This window comes from Lissotriton vulgaris, chromosome 7 (genome assembly GCF_964263255.1).
Source record: "Lissotriton vulgaris chromosome 7, aLisVul1.2, whole genome shotgun sequence".
NCBI lineage: Eukaryota > Metazoa > Chordata > Amphibia > Caudata > Salamandridae > Lissotriton > Lissotriton vulgaris.
Genome location: NC_141695.1, coordinates 1,694,462,588 through 1,694,483,915, shown reverse-complemented (window position 1 = coordinate 1,694,483,915; position 21,328 = coordinate 1,694,462,588). Strand labels below are relative to the sequence as shown.

Here is a 21,328-nt window from a genome sequence, read left to right as displayed (position 1 = left end):
ACACTAGGTGCTGCATGTATTGTCTCAAGTCGTTTGTGCGTGCAAGCACATTATATGGGAGACTTAAGTTAAGTTAAGCATTAGCCCGTCAGCAACTGAATGAAGCCCCTCATTCCAAGGCAAGGCACACTTACTTTTTTGCAGCAGCGACCAGCGAGTGCAGCTGCAATTATTATTTCGTACAACCCAGCTTCCTGGCTTGCCTCTATCTCTGTGCCTTATCTCCGCCGGCCATCAGGCTCGCTTGGGCCGGCTCAGCTAGCTGCACAGTAAGGGGTCCAGGCGGTGTTCTGGGCAGGTGAACTGCGAATGAACCACCATGACAGCCACTGCAGTGAGTCCAGACCATGTTCAGTCACTGTCTTGCCTGCCGCCCGATGCATTGGTTCGGTGTCGGTCACGGGATTCATTGCAGTGCGAACTCATTGCAGGTGAGGCAGCAGCCAATAATCTAAATTCAACTACCTCCTGCTCGTATCACGGGCGGCAGCCTACGTAATGGCTCCACTCGCTGCTAACTACGAGTCCGACAGAAGCTCAGACCTCACTTGTTGAATATGTCAGTAGTATCCATTGATAGGCTTACTGACATGATTGTGACGTCAGTTAAAATGTATGCCGTGTGGTGCAAGATTGAATCCAATGCTACATAATAGCTAGCCGATCAGCCAGCCCTCAAGTCTCCCTAGCTGCCTGCCACTCGACTCCAGCAAATGGTGTTCTTATAATTAGCAGTCAGCGCACTCCGGGCCACAGCGCTTGACAGGCACAGTTGAAAAGGCGCTAATATGCGTGCCTTCTCATTTCTGTGCAGTGATGATTCTAGCCTGTTCGACAGTGTTGAACTGCTAATGTTCGATGGAAAGCTGCATGTGGTGGTGCTTTAACGAAAATAAACACAACAGAAAAGCTGGATTCCTCGGCTCGAGCCCTTTAGTTAAAAAAATGTAATGTTTTTTTCTTTGTAATGAACAGTGTTACGTTATAACTTGATAAGTACGTGACCACAGGCACAAAGACAACAGCCACGCATGATAACCGGAGCATACATACCGGGCAAAGACAGAACACGGAGACGACAGCCACGAGCCAAGCACGACATAACACGGAGACCACAGGCAACCAAATGACAAAAACATGGCTTGAAAAAGAAAAAAAAAACACCGCCCACCGCCGCGATGAGGACATCGCAGAGTCGGAGAGGGAAGAAATCTCGGGAACGCCCACGAATCTGGTCCGGCCATGACGGACAGATCTCTGTTCCAATGGCTAGCCTCCATTTATGGAGCTAGCCAATGAAACAGAGGGCGTAATCCCAAGCCCACTCTGTTCTAACATAAGATTTCGCCTGCGCCGAAAAGCTACGCAGAGCGCAGCCTTCGGCGAGGCGAAACCTAAAAACGGGGAGTGCACAAGAGAGTTCAGCGTAGCGAGGGGCGTGAGGCAAGGGTGCATCCTCTCACTGTTTTTATTATCAATTTATCTAAACAACTTGGAGGAAACTCTATTACAGGATTGCACTGATATGCCAATTGTTTCAGCCCGTCGTATACCTGCTCTTATTTAGGCAGACGACACTGTTCTCATGGCAAGAACCCCAATAGCCATGCAGACTCTGATTACCTCTTTTAGCTCCTTTATGACCAAATTAGAACTACAAGTAAACTGTACTAAAACTTTCTCTATGAACTGTGGCAGTAACGTGAAACAAAAGAAAAAAACCATGTTCATAGGATCGATTCCTTTAGACCATACCCCAACATTCCCATATCTGGGGATTTTGTTTGATTGCACAGGTAAGTGGAGCAGTGCGATGAAAGCTAGAGATTTGCTATTTTCTAAATCTATAATGGCCCTTAAGTCGTTCAGCAAAAAGATGGGGAAAAAAGCCAGTTAAATTTATATATATAAAATATATAATTATATATATAATATATATAAATATATATATATATAATTATATATATATAATTATATATATATATATATATATATATATATATATATATATATATATATATATATATATATATATATATATATATATATATATATATATAGCTAGTTGTGTTACGGTGGCAATATATGGGGCAGGAATCTGGGGTGATTCTAATGTCAGTAGCATACAATTAACTGAAAATGGCTTCTTGCGATATCTTTAGCTGTCCCAGAGAGTATGTCCAGTTATAATTGCCACACTGAATTGGGTATTACTTATCTGGAAGACTTAATTAAGGTGCAACCGATTCTTTTATGGCATCGGGTATGGACTACTGAAAAATGCCATCTAAATCGCCTCATTATGGGGGATGCTCTGAAATTAGATGGCGTGAACAGGATAAAATGGCTGTGCTACATTAAGGCATTCTGTGATAATATTAACCATCCGGAATTTTAAGTAGACCCTATGTCGATGTCTAATATCACTAGGAAAGCACTGAAACAGCTAAGTCTAAATTTCCTAGAGAATCGAAGAGAACAAACAGAACTGCTAAAAAAAAAAGACAGTAATCGCCCATCAATTGATAATAAAACCAAGGGTGATTCAGCCTTACCTAAACCTCCAAATGAAAGTTTAAGAAAGGTTTCTGTTGACCCGATTTAGATTTGGGATACTGTTCAGACTGCTGAGCTTTCCTGTTCTAAATGATTGGACAAAGGAAATTTGTAAATGTCCGTGTGATAATGTCTCCACTCAATCGGATATCCATATTTTATTTTTTTGTAGATTTTATGTAATATCTAGGAAAAGATGGATTATTCCTATTTTAAAATATATGAACACGAGACAGTGCCGCCCAGCTTTTTTAGCTATAAAATTTTTGGATGATATTTTCTCAGTAGCATCTGTTTCGGCATTTCTTAAAAGTATTTTTTATCTACGTAAGAGACTGATTATATGAAATCCATTATTTCAAACTTCACTGATTTTATATTAACTATGATGATGTAATACTTGATGTGATTTGATGTACTTTTATGGTTATTTATGAAATATAACCGAATAAAGTCTTTTGAATTTGAATAAAGAATGTTGATAACAACCAAAACAACCCGCACAAAGATACTAGCATAAGTGCCCAGCATCTAATGTATTTCACATTCAGGAAGTTCTCTTTCTTCCCAAATAAGTATTAACTCAAATGTAGCATAAAGCTCAGTTACCATGGGTAGGGTGAAATGCATTCCAAAAGAATGAAAATATCTGGGCAGCTGTCATAAGAGGAGAAAGAGGTATCAAGAATTCCTTATTATTTGACGTACATAGTCATTTATGTTCTCATGTTCTGGTACCAACAATTTCTATATGTAGATCAACTGCGGATTTTGTTTTCACACTGGCAATATTAAATGGATTATGGGTGCCACTAAATGCTTCAGACAGTGTATGCATCTTTAATAAACGAAACGGCAGTTCAGATTTTTTTTCTCTTTACCACTAGCAATCAAGACCCAGTACCATTTTCTGTCATGGGACAAACAAATCTTGCATGTCACAAAGCCACAAGAGTTGCCTTTTAGGAAAAAGAAAAGTGGATTAATAGAAGGGGATGATCCCATATCCATTTTAAGATAACCTCATCTTAATCAACCCATGTGTTTGCAGCAGCTTGGCAGATGTGCAAGATGAAAAAAGTTAAACTAAATGAGAGCAAACCAGACTCCAAGTTGAAAAAGGAGGAGCAATAAGAAAAAGCATTTTCAAAACCACTGTCTGCATTTATTGTGCTAGTGCATGTAATACGGGCTTAAACTAGTGTGAATGTATGTATCCATTAGTGACAAGGAGACAACAGAGCGAGATTGAATATGAAAAACAGTTCCCCGGGCATTTCAATGCATGCACTCCACCAAAGGTGGAAGGATACACAAAAATAACCCAACAGTATCAGGCGAGAGAGAAATAGCCCTCTCGGTGAGCCACTTTGTGACTGTCAAATTCTCAAGCAAATGTTTAAAAATGGCAGGTTAAAAAACCCGGGAAAAAAACAACATGGGTCGATACAAAGCTCAGTATTTGAATATTTTTTAAACAGTATGTGTGTTTAAACAGCAACTCAGACCTAAAAGGGACATCTGAAAGGCAGTAAAAAGGGTTGCGAAACAGATAGAAATAGCTAGTATTCTTAGGTTGAGTTGTGGAAAGGTGAAGAAAAATCTACCCAACGTAATCAGATAAAAATGACAAAAACAATGTGAATGTATTAGCTTAAAATGTAAGCAAATTGAGTTTTGGCTGGAAGTCCAATACCATTTGAGAAGCTGAAAGACTTTAAAGTAGGTTTAAGGGTCTAAGACACCTGCTAAAATGTCCTAAACGTTCGGAGTAACTGCTCTTAATCAGGTCCTTCCCATCCTCCTTAAATAATACATCATTGTGGGATTGTTTGTATCATGACTATACGTCATGGTGGCTGGGAGAAAGGATAGCACTAAATGAACTATACAAGGTTCCACAAGACTCATTTGAAAGAGACGTGTTTGAGGCCAAATACCTAGAACCCTCAGATAAAATCATACGAGATGCCCATCAGAGATGAATATGTCAAATGATATGATTTGACATTCATCTTCCGGGAATCGCTGCAATAGATGCATGGTAAGTCTGACTTTCGAAAAAAATGAAAAACTTCGAAGCGATAGACCTCAAAAGGGATAAGACTTGGCAGGCTGTCAGATGAGGTATTCCTTGGAAAGACTAAAACCTTAATTGGACAGAGCAGTTTATTCTCAAAAGGAAATATCTGCAACACTCAGGTGTCCGGATTCACTTCCTGATAACAGATATATTAAACTAGGGTTGGTGTGCACTTAATTTGCAAACTATGCTCCATAATTAGTCAAGCCATCATGCTGATAACAGTGAGCTTTCTAAACAACTAGGACGTTATTAACCATTGATCCTGATAAAAATAATTATGTTCATTTTCCTCTGGTGTGCGAGTACCAGTCAGTTACTTCTAATTTCTAATTTAAAATATTTCTAGAGCGCAGCGTGCACCTTGTGGTTTTTTGGCGCTAGGGGGATCGGCACCTGAGGGAAAAGACCAGAACAGGAGATGAGAGGAGATATTAAGAGAGTTTAAGTGGGGAAGGCCTGGCTGAAGAGGAACGTTTTCAGATCTCTGCGAAAGGGGAGGTACTGAGTGGCAGAGCGGAGGTGGTCAGGGAGTGAGTTCCAGAATGTAGGAGCCAGGGTGGAGAAGTTGGCCCCGCCCCACTTTTTACGTGTGAAGCGAGGGATCTGAAGGAGGGACTTGGAGGAGGACCGAAGTTCTCTTGCAGGAACATAAGGATTGATTAATGAGGAGATGAAAGCGGGGGCAGTGCCCTGGCGGGCCTGGAAGACCATACATCCGATCTTAAAGAGGGCACGTTCTTTTACAGGGAGCCAATGAAGCTCCCTGAGAAGGGGGGTGGAATGGTGATAACGAGGGAGGCCGTATACCAGCCGGGCTGCCTGGTTCTGGATAGTCTGGAGTCTACGCAAGCTGTACGCGGGGGTGCCATGGTAAAGAGCGTTTGCGTAGTCCAGTCGCGATATCACTAGTGCGGCCATGATGATCTTAAGTCCCTGGGGGGAAAAGAAGCGGGAAACAGTGCGGATAGTGCGGAGAGTGAGGAAGCAGGAGGATACCACGGAACTAATTTGTGAATGGAGGGTGAGCTGGTTGTTTATTTTGACACCAAGTGTTTTGACCGTGGTGAAGGGGGTCGGGGCGGGACCAAAAGAGGGGGGCCAGAAGAGAGAGTTCCAGGGGCTGGATGAACCACCAGTGAGAACCAGCTCGGTTTTGTCCGGGTTCAGCTTAAGGTGGTTGTGGTTCATCCAGTCCCTGATGAATGTCATAGTTAACTGGAAGTTAGAGACAGAGAGAGGAGAAGGGGACAGATCAAAGATGAGCTGGAGGTCATCCGCGTAGTTATAAACGGTGACCTCCAGCTGCTGGAGTGCGAAGATGAGAGGAAAGATATAAAGATTGAAAAGTAAGGGGGAGAGAGAGAGGATCCCTGGGGAACACCGCAGGTGACAGGGAGAGGGGTGGCCGTGAAGTCGCCTAGCCGGACCGCCTGAGTGCGGTCCCTCAGAAAGGAGAGCCAGACCAGAGCTGATCCCCCGATGCCGGCCGCCTTGACACGGGTAAGTAAGATGGAGTGGTCCACCGTGTCAAAAGCGGCGGAGAGATCAAGGAGGACCAGTGCCTGGTGTTTGTTCTCATCCATGCCCTTTCTGAGTTTGTCTAAGACTGAGACCACGACTGATTCGGTCGAATGCCTGGGACGGAACCCGGCTTGGCGGGATGCCAGTCCCCCATTTGCCTCGACATGGGCGCTAAGTGCCGCGGTGACGTGGCGTTCCATCACCTTGCCCAGAAAAGGTAACAGGGAGATGGGGCGGTAGTTGGCCGAGATGGAAGGGTCGGCGCCAGGTTTTTTCAGAATAGGCACTATGGTAGCGGCCTTTAGTGCAGAGGGCACTACGCCCTGTGCCAGGGAGCTGTTGAGGAAGGCAATGGGGGGGTCAGGGCAGCTGGAGTAAATTTGCTGCAGGACTCGTGCCGGGCAGACGTCCGCGGGAGACCCCGACTTCACTTTGGGGAGTATCTCCAGAAAAGAGTCCTGAGTGAGGGGGGGAATGGAGGTAAGAGGACATTGGACGGAAGGGGGGGGAGGGATCGACGAAGGCAGACGAGGGTGGTGGGATGTTGGTCTTGATGGTGGCTATTTTGTCTAAGAAGTAGGTGTTAAGTTGGTCGCAGAGAGGCTGGGAGGGAGGGGTATGGGGCGAGGTTCGGTCTGAGAATGCCAGGTCATTCACTATGCCGAAGATTTCCCTGGGTTTGTTTTCTGCGGAAGTTATTTTTGACGAAAAATAGGTGGTTTTTGCAGCCAGGATGGCTGTTTTGTATTTGGCCAGTGCTGATAAAAAGTGGGTTTTTGATAGGGGCCTGTAATTTTTCCTCCATTGCCTCTCCGCCCGTCGGGTGCTCAGTTTGAGATCTTTTAGGTGGTCGTTAAACCATCTATTGGAGTCCTTTGGTCGGCGGATGGAAATGCGGCGTAGGGGCGCCACTGAGTCGCAGCCTCCAGCCAACCAGGTGTTGATGGCCTTGGCTTGAGAGGCAGATGGTAAGCCAGCAAGAGTGGGGGTGGAGTTGCGGAGCAGGGAGGTCAAGGAGGGATAGTCCAGTCTATTCCAGTTCCGCGCCCAGGTGTTTTTGGCATGCAGAGTTTTAGGCATCAGGTTGCGGAGAATGGAGAAGGAGATGAGGGCATGGTCGGACCATGGGCACGGCGAGACAGCAGCCGAGGCCACAGGGAGGTTGAGGGACCAGACCTGGTCCAGTGTGTGCCCATGGGAATGAGTGGGGACGGATATGTGTGACACGAAATTGAGTGACGAAAGGCAATCTGTGAATTCCTTTGAGGCTGAGCACTCATGTGGGTCTGAAGGCCAGTAATTGAAGTCCCCTAGCACCAAGACCGAGGCGTAGTTGACCACCAAGTTGGCCAACAGGTCTTGAAATGCCGGCAGAAATGATGGCGAGGGCTGAGGAGGGCGGTACATTAAGAGGCAAGTGATGGGGGGGGGGGGGAAGATGAAAGAGCGGACTACCAAGAAGTCAGCAGGGGGAATGGGGGAAAAGGGAAGTGATTGAAAGTTCAACTCCGACCGAGCGACTAGAGCGACCCCACCGCCAGCCTTGCCTGCCGGTCGGTCGGCTCGCAGGGCCACATAGGAGGGGGGTAGGGTGGCCAGGAGAACAGGGAGGGAAGTATCACAGTACCAGGATTCGGTCAGGAGCAGTAGGTCAGGTTTCTCTGAGTCGAGAAGGAAACACAGCTCGTGGTGGTGCTTGACCGCTGACCTGGTGTTGAGTAGGAAGACAGACAATGCCGGAGTGCGGGGGGGGGGGGGTCAAGGGGAGGTGGGCAGGGCGACGGGGGAGCATGAGGCGGGGGATAGGGTGCTGTAGGGGAAGAAGGAGCAAGGCCTAGTGAGGAGATCAATCTGCGGATGGGGTCCGGGAGTGGCCAATGGCCTTGGAGGGCAGTGAGATCCTTGGAAGAGTCGGACGTAATTTTGGCATGGAGTCGTGCCCCTGGCCCCGTCCGGCCGCGGACGGGCGCAGACGGGCGCAAACGGGCTTGCCTTAGGCGCGCCTTCAGCGCGCAAACGTCGCGCCCGCTGCGCTCGTCCGCTGCGCTTCCGACCAACACACATGTTTTATGCCGCTGATTGGGAGGTTGGAGGGGGTGTGGCCAGCCGAGGGGGCGTGTCTCGCCTCGCACTCGTGAATGGCGTCCGAATGAGGGGGTCGTTGCAGCGAGGAGCGCTGTTTTTGAAAGCCCAGGTACAGATTTAAGAACAAGGTATCACACACAATGGTTAAAAACAATTTGTCCCCTGCTCCCGGCTTTTCGCCTCAGGAGCCAATCGTAAGTGCGGCGCCTAGCGTTTGGCGCGCTCTATTTGTATGTTTTCCTGGCGGGGGGCGTGGCCAGCCGAGGGGGCGTGTCTCGCCTCGCCCTCGTGAATGGCGTCTGAATGAGGGGGTCGTTGCAGCGAGGAGCGCTGTTTTTGAAAGCCCAGGTACAGATTTAAGAACAAGGTATCACACACAATGGTTAAAAACAATTTGTCCCCTGCTCCCGGCTTTTCGCCTCAGGAGCCAATCGTAAGTGCGGCGCCTAGCGTTTTGCGGAATGTTCAGGGAGCTGACTTGAGTCCAAACAATAGCGCTTGGCACAGATCGAGACAATTGACAACTGGAAGTTGAGAAACATCCAATGCAATTGGAATGTAGAAATATGCTTTCTGAAAGTCTAGGCTGTGCATCCAGTACCCTTCATGTAGTTCACGAAAAATCCTGCCAGAAGGCAAACATCCTGGACCTTTCCTTTACGATCCATTTGTTCACCATCTTGAGATCAAGAGTAGGTCTGAAACTTGTTTAGCATTATTTTTCCTAGGCCTGGAAGTAACAAATAAATCCCCAATCACTTTTAAGGGAATGGACAGGGATCCGCCCGAACACATTTCTGAAGGCAAGCACTGACTGCATCTTTAAAGGTATCCAGAGGAGTGTTGACAGACAATGTCGGTGGCATTCTCAGTGGAGGAGACTTGAACCAGAGTATATGAAGTAGGTTCTTTATGTTACTTTATTAAGATGTTAAGTTCAGATGATAACCCCATCAGGAGCAGCTGTCCTGCTGCTCAGCCCTCATCCAACTGACATTCATAACACACTCACATTCCAAACATCCAACATTCCACATCTCATGCATACAAGCTGAGCAGCAGGAAGATACAAGATACAACAGTATACAATCACAGTCTCCCTTATAAGTTGCAACTTTGAAAGAGATGTACATATTTGTTTCCCCATGCAAGTCTCGATCAATGAATGTCAAGCACTGCTTTACTCCTGTTGGAAGCTTTCCTACTGCATCGTTGTGTTGCTGATCAACTCATCAGCAAACTGGGTACTGCACTAGTAGGATTGTTTTTTGTTCTTTCCTGGGAGAAACTAGAACAGTCGACTAGAAGGAATGATAGTTTAGCCTACTCCAAGGACTCAGATACTGTGTTTTTTACTATAAGACAAAGACCACACACAGAGTGTTGGGCCCAACATTCAATGACTGCATCTAGCCATCTGGCCTCGTTTAGAGCAGGGTTATGTCAGGAAATGGAAGGTTAACAATCTTCTGTTGAACATATTTGAGGTCTGCAAACGTTAGCCAAGAGGATCTTCGGCTGCAGGGTCTGAAGAATCTGCCACTGAACATATCATTTGGTTAGAGACCATTTCTCCTTTACACAAAAATTACTAGAAAATCATCTCTGCAGTTTTGGGAAGGAAATCAGTTAAGTGTTTAGATATTTTACCACAGGTAGCAGTCATATCTGGTCAAAAGGACGACAACTCTGAGGGTGTTGATGGACTTTAATTTGAAGGAGGCCCTTCCTAGGGGGCTCGGACCACCTAGGAACTCTTATTCCACATTTATCTCCAGTATTCCATACAAGCGAAACGTCCGATAGTCCTACAAAGTTCTGTGGGCCATCTTTTGGTAAAACCCAGACTTCAAGACAAAGGAAGATTCAAGCTGGCAGACCATACAAAGGTAACCAGGATCCTCCTCTGATTACTAAACTTGAAGGCCATGTTGTGAAAAGACAAAAGGCGAAACAAAAGAGTCAATATCGCTGCAGCCAATGAAGAAGGTATGTGCAAGTCAAAGCCATAAGATGTTCTAGTAAAAACAAAACCACAAGCCTAAAAGAGGCCGACATAATGCTCTGGGATCCTCATTCCAAAAGAGGAAAAAAAATCAATTAAAATAACTGCTGCTACTTGTCATGACGGGATTCTGGTGGAGCAGCACTCCCTAAAAGAGCAACGAAGTTTTCATCCCATCGAGGCTGCAGCCTCTCATGACACATTATCCTTGTTTCCTTCCTTTTTCGTGAAGGATCGTTGTTGTTCATTTAGTATTTACTAATGCCATTCTCCACTTAACTGGCTAATTTTAATTAAACTAGCATTTGCCATGTGTCTGGCAATAGCTGCTGAACTTTTTTGACTGTCATAGTTGGACATTTCCATAGTAGTCTCCGGCACTGAAGGAAATTTTTTGTGTGTGGATGTGCTGCTTGTGAAAAGAAGAATGCTAGTCAATGTCTGAAGAAAGAAGGCTTCCCCACTGCCCTAGCAGTAGCAGGCATAAGCAAAACAGGAATGATACCATAACACAGGAATAGCTAAAAGCCTATATTATATGTATATAGTTTTAGAAATATCTTTACCAATGCCAGACCTAAAGAAGAAAACTTCTGCTTCTATAACATGCATGTAGTCTGTAAATGTGTGTTCCATATAATTTAAATTTTCAAATCTGCTGTACATACTACATAGGCATATGTGGAAAAGTGCTCTGGGATCATAAACAAAAGCCGAACGATTATGTACCTAATAACTATTGAACGAAGTTAAATGACGAAGAAAGATTTTTCACATTCTGACTTTAACACAGTGACTGAACAATCTAAGTTATCCCAATGGAACTCAGGTGGCGTTGGAGGCAGACTTTAAAATCTAAGTGCCACAGGCCTGTCCGGGGATCTAAATGCTTATGGGCAAGACATGTGTCCTGTTTTTAATGTAGGTGACGCTTTTACCCAAGTGTTAATGGTTATTTATTACAATGAGACAGGTATATATAGAAAAAGAAAAAAAAAGAAGGATTGACAGGCACGAAGCGGCACCCGCGGAGCGGGTGCGGCGAGCTCCACACAGGGATACAGCAAAGGCAGCAGGTAGGCGCTAGTCCACAAAGCGCTGGTAAGGATTGACAATTTTGCCTATACCTATTCTCTCAAATACTGCCAACTGAGATTGCTTCATTCCCAGGACGCACACGCTTTACTAGACTGTCCACGCTGTAAAACCTCCACCATCGACTGCAAAAGCATCGACAAAAAAACACCCTTGAGATATTTGGGTGCAAATGACTAGAGGAAGCCCTCATGTGGGCTCGGAATCAGAGCTTGAAAATGTTTCCAAAGTGCAGGGTTCAAATGAACAGGAGCACACGTTTGGGACACTATCTATAAAGTACTACGCAGCATTTCACCCAATGCTTGCTGAGAACTCTGCGTATGTGCCTTCAGTACCGGTCAGATGTGGGTGCATGCAATTTACAAACTGCCCAGCAGATGGAAGTAGCTGAAGCATTACATTCAAAACACATGCAGAAAATACAATGCAAGTCAATTCAGGCTTACCTTTATTTTCTTGTCCTTTTGGTCTCTGTTGTTGTCAGAACACACATGCAAATAGAAGAAAAAAAACAAAGTGCATTACAGCAACCGTATTAACAAAAACTCCCCTGTAATAAAAATGTCGGTTCCTTTAAGCTTACTAGGTCATCCCCCTTTAAAACTAAACTAAATTTACATCTCAACAACAAACGTTTTTGGAGGGGGTAGTGGAAGTAAAAGTCTTACATATCTAACACATACTGGATTAAGGAGTGATCTGAAAAAGACATATAGACCAGCATTGCCACAACTGATAGGTGTCTATTCAATATGGTAAGCAAGGTGATGAGCGAGAGTTTGTTTTGAAGGCTGCCGTAACATACTTCTACTGGCACGTTTGATGAGCCCAGTCAGCTTCAACATACAAGTATCTCTAACAGAATCCATAGAATTTGGATTGTGGCACTATGTCTGGGTGAGAAGAAAACATTTTACACACTCCACAATTTGTTGTTCCAATGCATTTGAATAACACAATATCTGCCAATGGAGTAACTAGCATCACAGTGCTTTTTAGGTCTCGCCTACGACGAACGCGCTGGAAGCGCGTTCTCGCAAGCGAGAACTATAGCGGTCGTCTCAGCTCAAAAAGCAGTCTTTCGACAAGACCTGGCCGCGCGCAGCGTTTCCCCATAGGATAACGTTGTGCACGCGGTCAGGTCTTGTCGACACGGCATGCCAATGCAGGCCGGATCGCGTCGCACGCCTCTCTGGAATGCAGGGGGAGTATGCAGAGAGGCGCGCGGCGCTGATCCGATTGTGACTTCCCCAGAACTGAACTGCTCCTTTCAACGCCCAGAGACTGGAGCTCTGCGTCACCCCGACTCTTCGGGCTGTTCACACTGTTGAAATGCAGGCTTCCCAGGGCAGGTGCCCTCTCCCTCCACACACACACACACACACACACTGCATCACGGTATTCTTCACAGGGAATGAAGGTACACTTAAAACGGCTTCAGTGCTTTCGTACCACACAAACACACCAGGCCCCTCCCACAGCACACGTTGTTCGAATGCAGGGCTCCCAGAGCTTGGGTGGCACTTTGAAAGTGTGTGCTGTTATCCTCGCCCACCACACATACAACCAGGTGCTACCTACTGCCCACACTGTGAATGCATTCTCCCCAAGCAAGAGACCGTGAAGGCACAGTGCCAAGGCCCTTTGCCCTGGGCACAAGGTCACTGTCGCGACTTCGGATGTATTCTGCTGCCCCAGAGCACTCCATAAAAATAAAAACGATTAAATAAGCATACATACATTTTAGTGCGAGATGTATTGTCCACGCTAATTCTATTTAAATATACTGATCCTTAATGGAAATAGTACAACGCTTAACACGAACCACCCGAGCGAAGAACATTCCGGTGTATATGGCATTTTTTTTCAGAACAAAATTTTATTCAAGTACTGACATAACACAAAATGGAGGGACATCGTCCAGCATCACAACGCAGGACAAATGAGCTTAAGCATGAAAAGAGTAGGCATTCAGTACAAGCAGTATTGTATTAATTACTCGACCCCCCCAACCCCCAACTGACTACCCCCCCCCCGGCCCCACCCCGTCCCCCACACAGTGTCTGTTAATCTCAAGGCATAAAGCATGATAATACCAAGTGTGTGCACTCCCTGTCGCCCAGGGTACAGCTATTAAAGATCCTCTCCAGTATCCTGGGCCATCGGTGGTTCCAGCCACAGTCCCCTGTAATCCGCCCATCTTTTCCATATCTTAAAATGTTTCCGGGGGCATCCCCTGGCCTCAAAGATCGGGCGCTCCAGTCCCATGCAAAAGACCAACCCCCGTCTCCAAACTTCCAACAAGGGGGCCCTGGGGTCCTTCCAGGCCCCGGCTATATCCATCTTAGCTACAGTAAGGCCTAGGACCAGTAGGTGACGCTTGTATATGTTACCTCCCACCTGTTCCATAACATGTAGCAAGCCGAGTTGCGGTGATCGGGGAAGGTCACAGCCCAGAACCTCAGCCAAGCGGTCCCAGACACCCATCCAGTATCTGGCCAGGTTCGCACACGACCACACAGTATGGACAAACGTCCCAACCTCCCGTCCACACCTCAAGCACTCAGGGGAGGCAATCAAACCTGCTTTCCACAGCCGCTCTCTGGTAAAGTAGGCCCTATGTAAGTATTTAAACTGAATAAAGCGGAGGCGCATCGCAATGGCCGCCCCGCCTAGGGGCCTCCAGGGCCTCCCTCCAGTCCTCCTCTTCGAGAGCACCAATATCTCTCTCCCACGCAGTCCATCCAGGGAGGAGGAGCAGTGCGTGACCAGGAACTGGTAGATATTGGAGATTTTCTTTTCCTCCAGTTCCCCCATAAACACCTTGGCCTCCAGGGGGCTAAACTCGGGCAGAGATTCCAAGCCCACCAGAGAGGGAGATAGTGCATGACGCAACTGCAGATATTTAAAGAATTGAGTTTTGGGCATGGCATATTCCTCCCTCAACATCTGGAAAGACTTAAGGGTGGTGCCCCTCATGACGTGGCCGAGCGTGGAGATGCCAATATCATCCCAGCCCTTGAATCCCTGCAGGGACGCCAGCGCCGGGAGACGTCCGTTCCGCCACAGCGGGGTCTCCCTCGTCAGTTTGTTCCACCACCCCATGCGGCGCAAGGCAGCGCGCCACACCCGGAAGACCACCTGAGTGACCATGGGGAGACGTTTCCTGATAGCCGCCGAATAAAGAATGGTGTGGACTGTGTCCGGGTCCATCAAGTACCGTTCCAGGGCATAGGTCGGGTCACCCCGATCCCCATACCACCAGTCGTTAAGCACCAGCAGGTGCGCCGCCTGATAGTAAGATAAAATGTCTGAGGTGGCCAGGCCCCCGCAGTACGTAGAAAGGAAGCAAGTGCGGAGAGCTACTCTCGCCACTCCCCCGGCCCAAAGGTACTGACTCAGGGCGGCGTTCACCTGACGAAACCACTGTGGTGCTATAGGGTATGGGTGGTTCTGCATCTGGTATAGAAGGCGCGGCAGGGCCACCATTTTAAAGATCGCCGAGCGGCCATATATATTCAGTGGCATTCTGGACCAGGTTCTTATGTCCGAACGCACTGTCCCACACGGGCACCACGTTGCGCTCCCATGCCAAGTCCGGAGCATCTGTAATAAAGACGCCCAGATACTTGAGGCCACCCGCCGCGCTCTGTAACGTCGAGGCCCAAGCGCCCAGCTCCTCGCCGCCGCCTAGGACCCACAGCTTGGATTTCCGCACATTCAGATGCAATCCTGTAACCTCCCCGAAAATTCTCATTATCTCCAGGACCCTGGGTCCGGACCTATTGACGGCCGTGAGGAAGAACAGGACATCATCGGCGTAGAGCGCAATACGGTCGGAGGGGCCCATTTCCCATTCCAGCCCCCAGAGTTGTGCGTCCATCCTGACCCACGCCGCCAGAGGTTCCATGGCCAGGGCGAATAGATAGGGGGAGAGAGGGCATCCCTGCCTGGTGCCCCGTCCGATGGGGAAGGGCTCGGACGCCGCTCCCGCCACCCGCACCGACGCGGTCAGGTCCGTATAAAGCAAGCTCAAGTACGAGAGAAAAACTGGCCCGAGATTGAGGCGGGACAGTAGTGCCCTAAGGTACACCCAACTGAGAGAGTCAAATGCCCGGTCGATATCTGCCAGAAGGAGCGCCGTTGGGATCCCGGCGGCCCGGGCCGTCTCCACCACCACCTGTGCCCGGCGAATGTTGTGTCGAGTTGCTCTATGGGGCATGAACCCCGCCTGATCAGGGTGCACCAAATCAGTGATATACGGGAGAAGGCGGTTGGCCAAGGCCTTGGCCAATATCTTCGCCTCAAAATTTAAAAGGGAAATCGGCCTGTACGAGGAATGTTGTTCCGGGGGCCTCCCGGGCTTACAGAAAACAACAATTTCTGCGTGTCGCCAGTCTGCTGGAAGGCGACCACCCTCTCTGGCTGCCTCCAGTGCCAACCTATAGCGCCCCTCCAGCTGGAGGTGAAAGGTCTTCATAAATTCACACGGAAACCCGTTTAGTCCCGGGGCTTTGCCAGTGTTCAATTCCCCAAGTGCCGTGCCTAGTTCCTCCAATGAAAGGGGAAGGTCCAGCTGATCTCTGGCCTCATCCGGAAGCGCGCGCAGCGGGATGTCCGCCAAAAATTTTTCAACTTCCTCCGCAGGGAGGGCCTCCCGGGGTGCATAGAGATCCGCATAATACCGTGCAAAGCTGGCAGCTATGTCTTCAGGGGCCGCCAACTGGTTACCCTGGCCATCTCGAATGCCCGGTAGAGCCTATGGCCGGAAAGTGTGCTGGCAGAGTCTGTAAAGCATGGTGCTGGATTTATCCCCCCACTGATAGATTCTGCTCTGGGTGGCCAGCCAAAGCTGGCGTGCCTCATTGAGTAGTAGGGAGGAATACGACTGCTGTGCCTGCAGGAGCGGTCCCACCGCCTCGTCCGTGTCACCCACGGCACAGTCCCTCTCCAGGTCCCGAACCCGCCTCGCAGCCTCATCTACCTCGCGCAGACGGGTCCTCCGGGCCTCCGCACACCAAGCAATGTCCACCCCCCTGAGCACCGACTTCATCGCCTCCCACTGGGTGACGGCGTCAACCTCCGGCCCATCGTTCTCAGTCCAATAATTGGAAATAGACTCGTGCAAACGTGAACGATAGCCATCCTGCTGTAGGTGCCACGCGGACTGGCGCCATCGAAAGGGCTGTCGCCTCCTGTCCAACAGCAGATCCAGGGACACGGGGGAACGGTCCGAGATGCCACGGGGGAGTACGGCCGTGGAAGCGACCCTCGCCAGCCAGGGTGACGGTACGAACAGGTAATCCAGCCTAGAGAAGGACTTGTGCACAGCCGACACATAAGAGTATTCTCGGCTCAGGGCATGCTGGTAGCGCCATGTATCAATCCAACCGATGCCCTGCACCAGGCCATGAAGCCTCGTCGGCGCGGTGGTCTGGGGTTCCCTACCGGGCCTATAGCGGTCCATCCATCACATCATTCCAGTCCCCCCCCCACAATCGCCAGTACATCCGGGATATCAGTCCACACTTCGAACAGCTTCTCGATAAGTGCATCTTGCAACGGGGGCGGAGCATACACACTACCAAAGACCATCGGCTCATCTCCAACCATACCTTTAACAAACACGTATCTACCATGAGCGTCGACCCAGTGTGTCTCGTGTACATAGGAGAGCCTGCGGTGTATCAGGACCGCCACCCTTCGGGACCCCCTCGCAAAACCCGCATGGAACACTTGTTGATAGCCATATCTTTGTAAACTGAGGGTCTCGGTGCCTTGAAGGTGCGTCTCCTGGAGGAGGAGAACATCCGCCCCTTCCCTCTTCCCCAGCTGTAGCACCGCCCCTCGCTTTATTTTATCCAGCATCCCCCGGACATTCCAGCTCACCACTCGTAACTTTGCCCTTGGTAGGCCTGACCGTTGGGGATCAACCATTGTCAATGGGGAGGAGATGAAAAGTCCTGGGCTCCTGGAGCCACACACACACACACACAAGAAAGCTGCCCAAGTAACGCAGACACTGTGCCACCCTCCCCCGTGCCCCCCACCGCCTCTCCCCCAACCCCCGTCCCCAATCCCACCCAGCCATTCCAACCACCCCGCTAACCCCAACTCCTGTCCCAACCTGTCCCCCAACCAAGCCCCCCAACTGCCCCCCTCCCCCCCCTATACCTCATAGAACATTGAAGTATCTGTCGCGATATGGGCGGCCTCAGGCCCAAAACAGAGCGCCCAAAGCCTACCATACCAATGGATCCCGAACACCCACGTACGCTAAAGCTTCCCCCCTCCCCCTAACCACTCCCAACCATGTAGGAGGCTAGTAGCCCCTGTATAGGAGCACCCCAAACCCTTCCCACAGTCCGAACCTGTAGTGGGACAGTCAACAAACGTAACAGTTAACACAGTGTGAAGTCGTCCGCAATGCAAGGCACCAGTGGATCAACCTCCACCGCTGGAGCGGCCGGTATCCGTAGGTGGGCAGGACCACCCATTGCACCTCAGCCACTTCCACCCGAGATGTCCGGATCAGCTGACTCAGCAGTCCTACGCTCAGTGGTGGAGACATTGCGGCGCCGGGATCTGGACTTCCTACTCCTTTGGCTTCGGGCGTGTTTGTCACTCTGGGTTTGCGATGAGTCACTCGTGTGACCTGGATCGAGGCCCGGCTGGGGATGCGGCCTGACCCTCACCGTCTCATCAGTCCATCTGAAAACGTCTTCTGGCGTCTCGAAAAAGTGAGTTCTGGACTGAAAGACCACTCGTAGGCGGGCCGGATAGAGTAAGGAGTACTGTATCTTTAGGCCCCGAAGTTTAGCCTTGGCGGCCAGGAAGGAGTGTCTCTGTTGTTGCACCATCTTGGTGTAGTCGGGGAAGATTATGATCTTGTGGTTTTCGAATGTAAGGGAGTCTTTGGCCCTCGCCTCCCGCAGGATAATGTCTCGATCATGAAAATTCAGAATTCTGGCGATCACCGGCCTGGGCCGTTCACCTGTGTGTGTGTGTGTGTGTGGTTGCGTGTGTGTGTGTGGTTGTGTGTGTGTGTGTGTGGTTGTGTGTGTGTGTGTGGTTGTGTGTGTGTGTGTGGTTGTGTGTGTGTGTGTGGTTGTGTGTGTGTGTGTGGTTGTGTGGTTGTGTGTGTGTTTGTGTGTGTGTGTGTGTGTGTGTGTGTGTGTGTGTGTGTGTGGTTGTGTGTGTGTGTGTGTGGTTGTGTGTGTGTGTGGTTGTGTGGTTGTGTGTGTGTGGTTGTGTGTGTGTGTGTGGTTGTGTGTGTGTGTGTGTGTGTGGTTGTGTGTGTGTGTGGTTGTGTGTGTGTGTGTGGTTGTGTGTGTGTGTGTGGTTGTGTGTGTGTGTGTGGTTGTGTGTGTGTGTGTGTGGTTGTGTGTGTGTGTGTGTGTGTGGTTGTGTGTGTGTGTGTGTGTGTGTGTGTGTGTGTGTGTGTGTGTGTGTGGGTGTGTGGTTGTGTGGTTGTGTGTGTGTGGTGGTGGTTGTGTGTGTGTGGTGGTTGTGTGTGTGTGGTTGTGTGTGTGTGTGTGTGGTGGTTGTGTGTGGTGGTGGTTGTGTGTGTGGTGGTTGTGTGTGTGTGGTTGTGTGTGTGGTTGTGTGTGTGTGTGTGGTTGTGTGTGTGTGTGTGGTTGTGTGTGTGTGTGTGGTTGTGTGTGTGTGTGTGTGGTTGTGTGTGTGTGTGGTTGTGTGTGTGTGTGTGTGTGTGTGTGGTTGTGTGTGTGGTTGTGTGTGTGTGGTTGTGTGTGTGTGTGGTTGTGTGGTTGTGCGTGTGTGTGTGGTTGTGTGTGTGTGTGTGGTTGTGTGTGTGGTTGTGTGTGTGTGTGTGTGTGTGTGGTTGTGTGTGGTTGTGTGTGTGTGTGTGTGGTTGTGTGTGTGTGGTTGTGTGTGTGTGTGGTTGTGTGTGTGTGTGGTTGTGTGTGTGTGTGTGTGTGTGTGTGTGTGTGTGTGTGTGTGGTTGTGTGTGTGTGTGGTTGTGGTTGTGTGTGTGGTTGTGTGGTTGTGTGGTTGTGTGTGTGTGTGTGTGTGTGTGTGTGTGTGTGGTTGTGTGTGTGTGTGTGTGGTTGTGTGTGTGTGTGTGTGTGTGTGTGTGTGTGTGTGTGTGTGTGTGGTTGTGTGTGTGTGTGTGTGGTTGTGTGTGTGTGTGTGTGTGTGTGTGTGGTTGTGTGTGTGTGTGGTTGTGTGTGTGTGGTTGTGTGTGTGGTTGTGTGGTTGTGTGTGTGGTTGTGTGGTTGTGTGTGTGGTTGTGTGGTTGTGTGGTTGTGTGTGTGTGTGTGTGTGGTTGTGTGTGTGTGTGTGTGGTTGTGTGTGTGTGTGTGGTTGTGTGTGTGTGTGTGGTTGTGTGTGTGTGGGTGTGTGTGTGTGGTTGTGTGTGTGTGTGTGGTTGTGTGTGTGTGTGTGGTTGTGTGTGTGTGGTTGTGTGTGTGTGTGTGGTTGTGTGTGTGTGTGTGTGGTGGTTGTGTGTGGTGGTGGTTGTGTGTGTGTGGTGGTTGTGTGTGTGTGGTTGTGTGTGTGTGTGGTTGTGTGTGTGTGTGGTTGTGTGTGTGTGTGGTTGTGTGTGTGTGTGGTTGTGTGGTTGTGTGTGTGTGTGTGGTTGTGTGGTTGTGTGTGTGTGTGTGGTTGTGTGTGTGTGTGTGGTTGTGTGTGTGTGGTTGTGTGTGTGTGTGTGTGTGTGTGGTTGTGTGTGTGGTTGTGTGTGTGTGTGTGTGGTTGTGTGTGTGTGTGTGGTTGTGTGTGTGTGTGTGTGTGGTTGTGTGTGTGTGTGGTTGTGTGTGTGTGTGTGTGGTTGTGTGTGTGTGTGTGGTTGTGTGTGTGTGTGTGGTTGTGTGTGTGTGGGTGTGTGTGTGTGGTTGTGTGTGTGTGTGTGGTTGTGTGTGTGTGTGTGGTTGTGTGTGTGTGTGGTTGTGTGTGTGTGTGTGTGTGTGGTTGTGTGTGTGTGGTTGTGTGTGTGTGTGTGGTTGTGTGTGTGTGTGTGTGGTTGTGTGTGTGTGGTTGTGTGTGTGTGTGTGTGTGTGGGTGTGTGGTTGTGTGTGTGGTTGTGTGTGTGTGGTGGTGGTTGTGTGTGTGTGTGGTGGTTGTGTGTGTGTGTGGTGGTTGTGTGTGTGTGGTTGTGTGTGTGTGTGTGTGGTGGTTGTGTGTGGTGGTGGTTGTGTGTGTGTGGTGGTTGTGTGTGTGTGGTTGTGTGTGTGTGTGGTTGTGTGTGTGTGTGGTTGTGTGTGTGTGTGGTTGTGTGTGTGTGTGGTTGTGTGGTTGTGTGTGTGTGTGTGGTTGTGTGGTTGTGTGTGTGTGTGTGGTTGTGTGTGTGTGTGTGTGTGTGTGGTTGTGTGTGTGGTTGTGTGTGTGTGTGTGTGGTTGTGTGTGTGTGTGTGGTTGTGTGTGTGTGTGTGGTTGTGTGTGTGTGTGTGGTTGTGTGTGTGTGTGTGGTTGTGTGTGTGTGTGTGTGTGTGTGGTTGTGTGTGTGGTTGTGTGTGTGGTTGTGTGTGTGGTTGTGTGTGTGGTTGTGTGTGTGTGTGTGGTTGTGTGTGTGTGTGTGGTTGGGTGTGTGTGTGTGTGTGTGGTTGTGTGTGTGTGTGGTTGTGTGTGTGTGTGTGGTTGTGTGTGTGTGTGTGTGTGTGTGGTTGTGTGTGTGTGTGGTTGTGTGTGTGTGTGGTTGTGTGTGTGTGTGGTTGTGTGTGTGTGTGGTTGTGGTTGTGTGTGTGTGTGGTTGTGTGTGTGGTTGTGTGTGTGTGGTGGTTGTGTGTGTGTGGTGGTGGTTGTGTGTGTGTGTGGTTGTGTGTGTGTGTGGTTGTGTGTGTGTGGTTGTGTGTGTGTGTGGTTGTGTGTGTGTGTGGTTGTGTGTGTGTGTGGTTGTGTGTGTGTGTGGTTGTGTGTGTGTGTGGTTGTGTGTGTGTGTGGTTGTGTGTGTGTGTGTGGTTGTGTGTGTGTGTGTGGTTGTGTGTGTGTGTGGTTGTGTGTGTGTGGTTGTGTGTGTG

At 49.1% G+C, this 21,328-nt stretch overlaps 1 protein-coding gene across 2 annotated transcripts in view; it reads right to left on the bottom strand.

Moving 5' to 3' along the window:
• YTHDF1 (YTH N6-methyladenosine RNA binding protein F1) overlaps positions 1 to 21,328 on the bottom strand; it is a 104,128-nt gene that overhangs the window by 57,999 nt on the left and 24,801 nt on the right. For both annotated transcript variants that reach the window (XM_086932825.1, XM_086932826.1), the window contains exon 2: positions 11,798 to 11,822. In XM_086932825.1, coding sequence (XP_086788951.1) covers positions 11,798 to 11,822 — 25 coding nt within the window. The remainder of the gene's footprint in view (positions 1 to 11,797; positions 11,823 to 21,328) is intronic.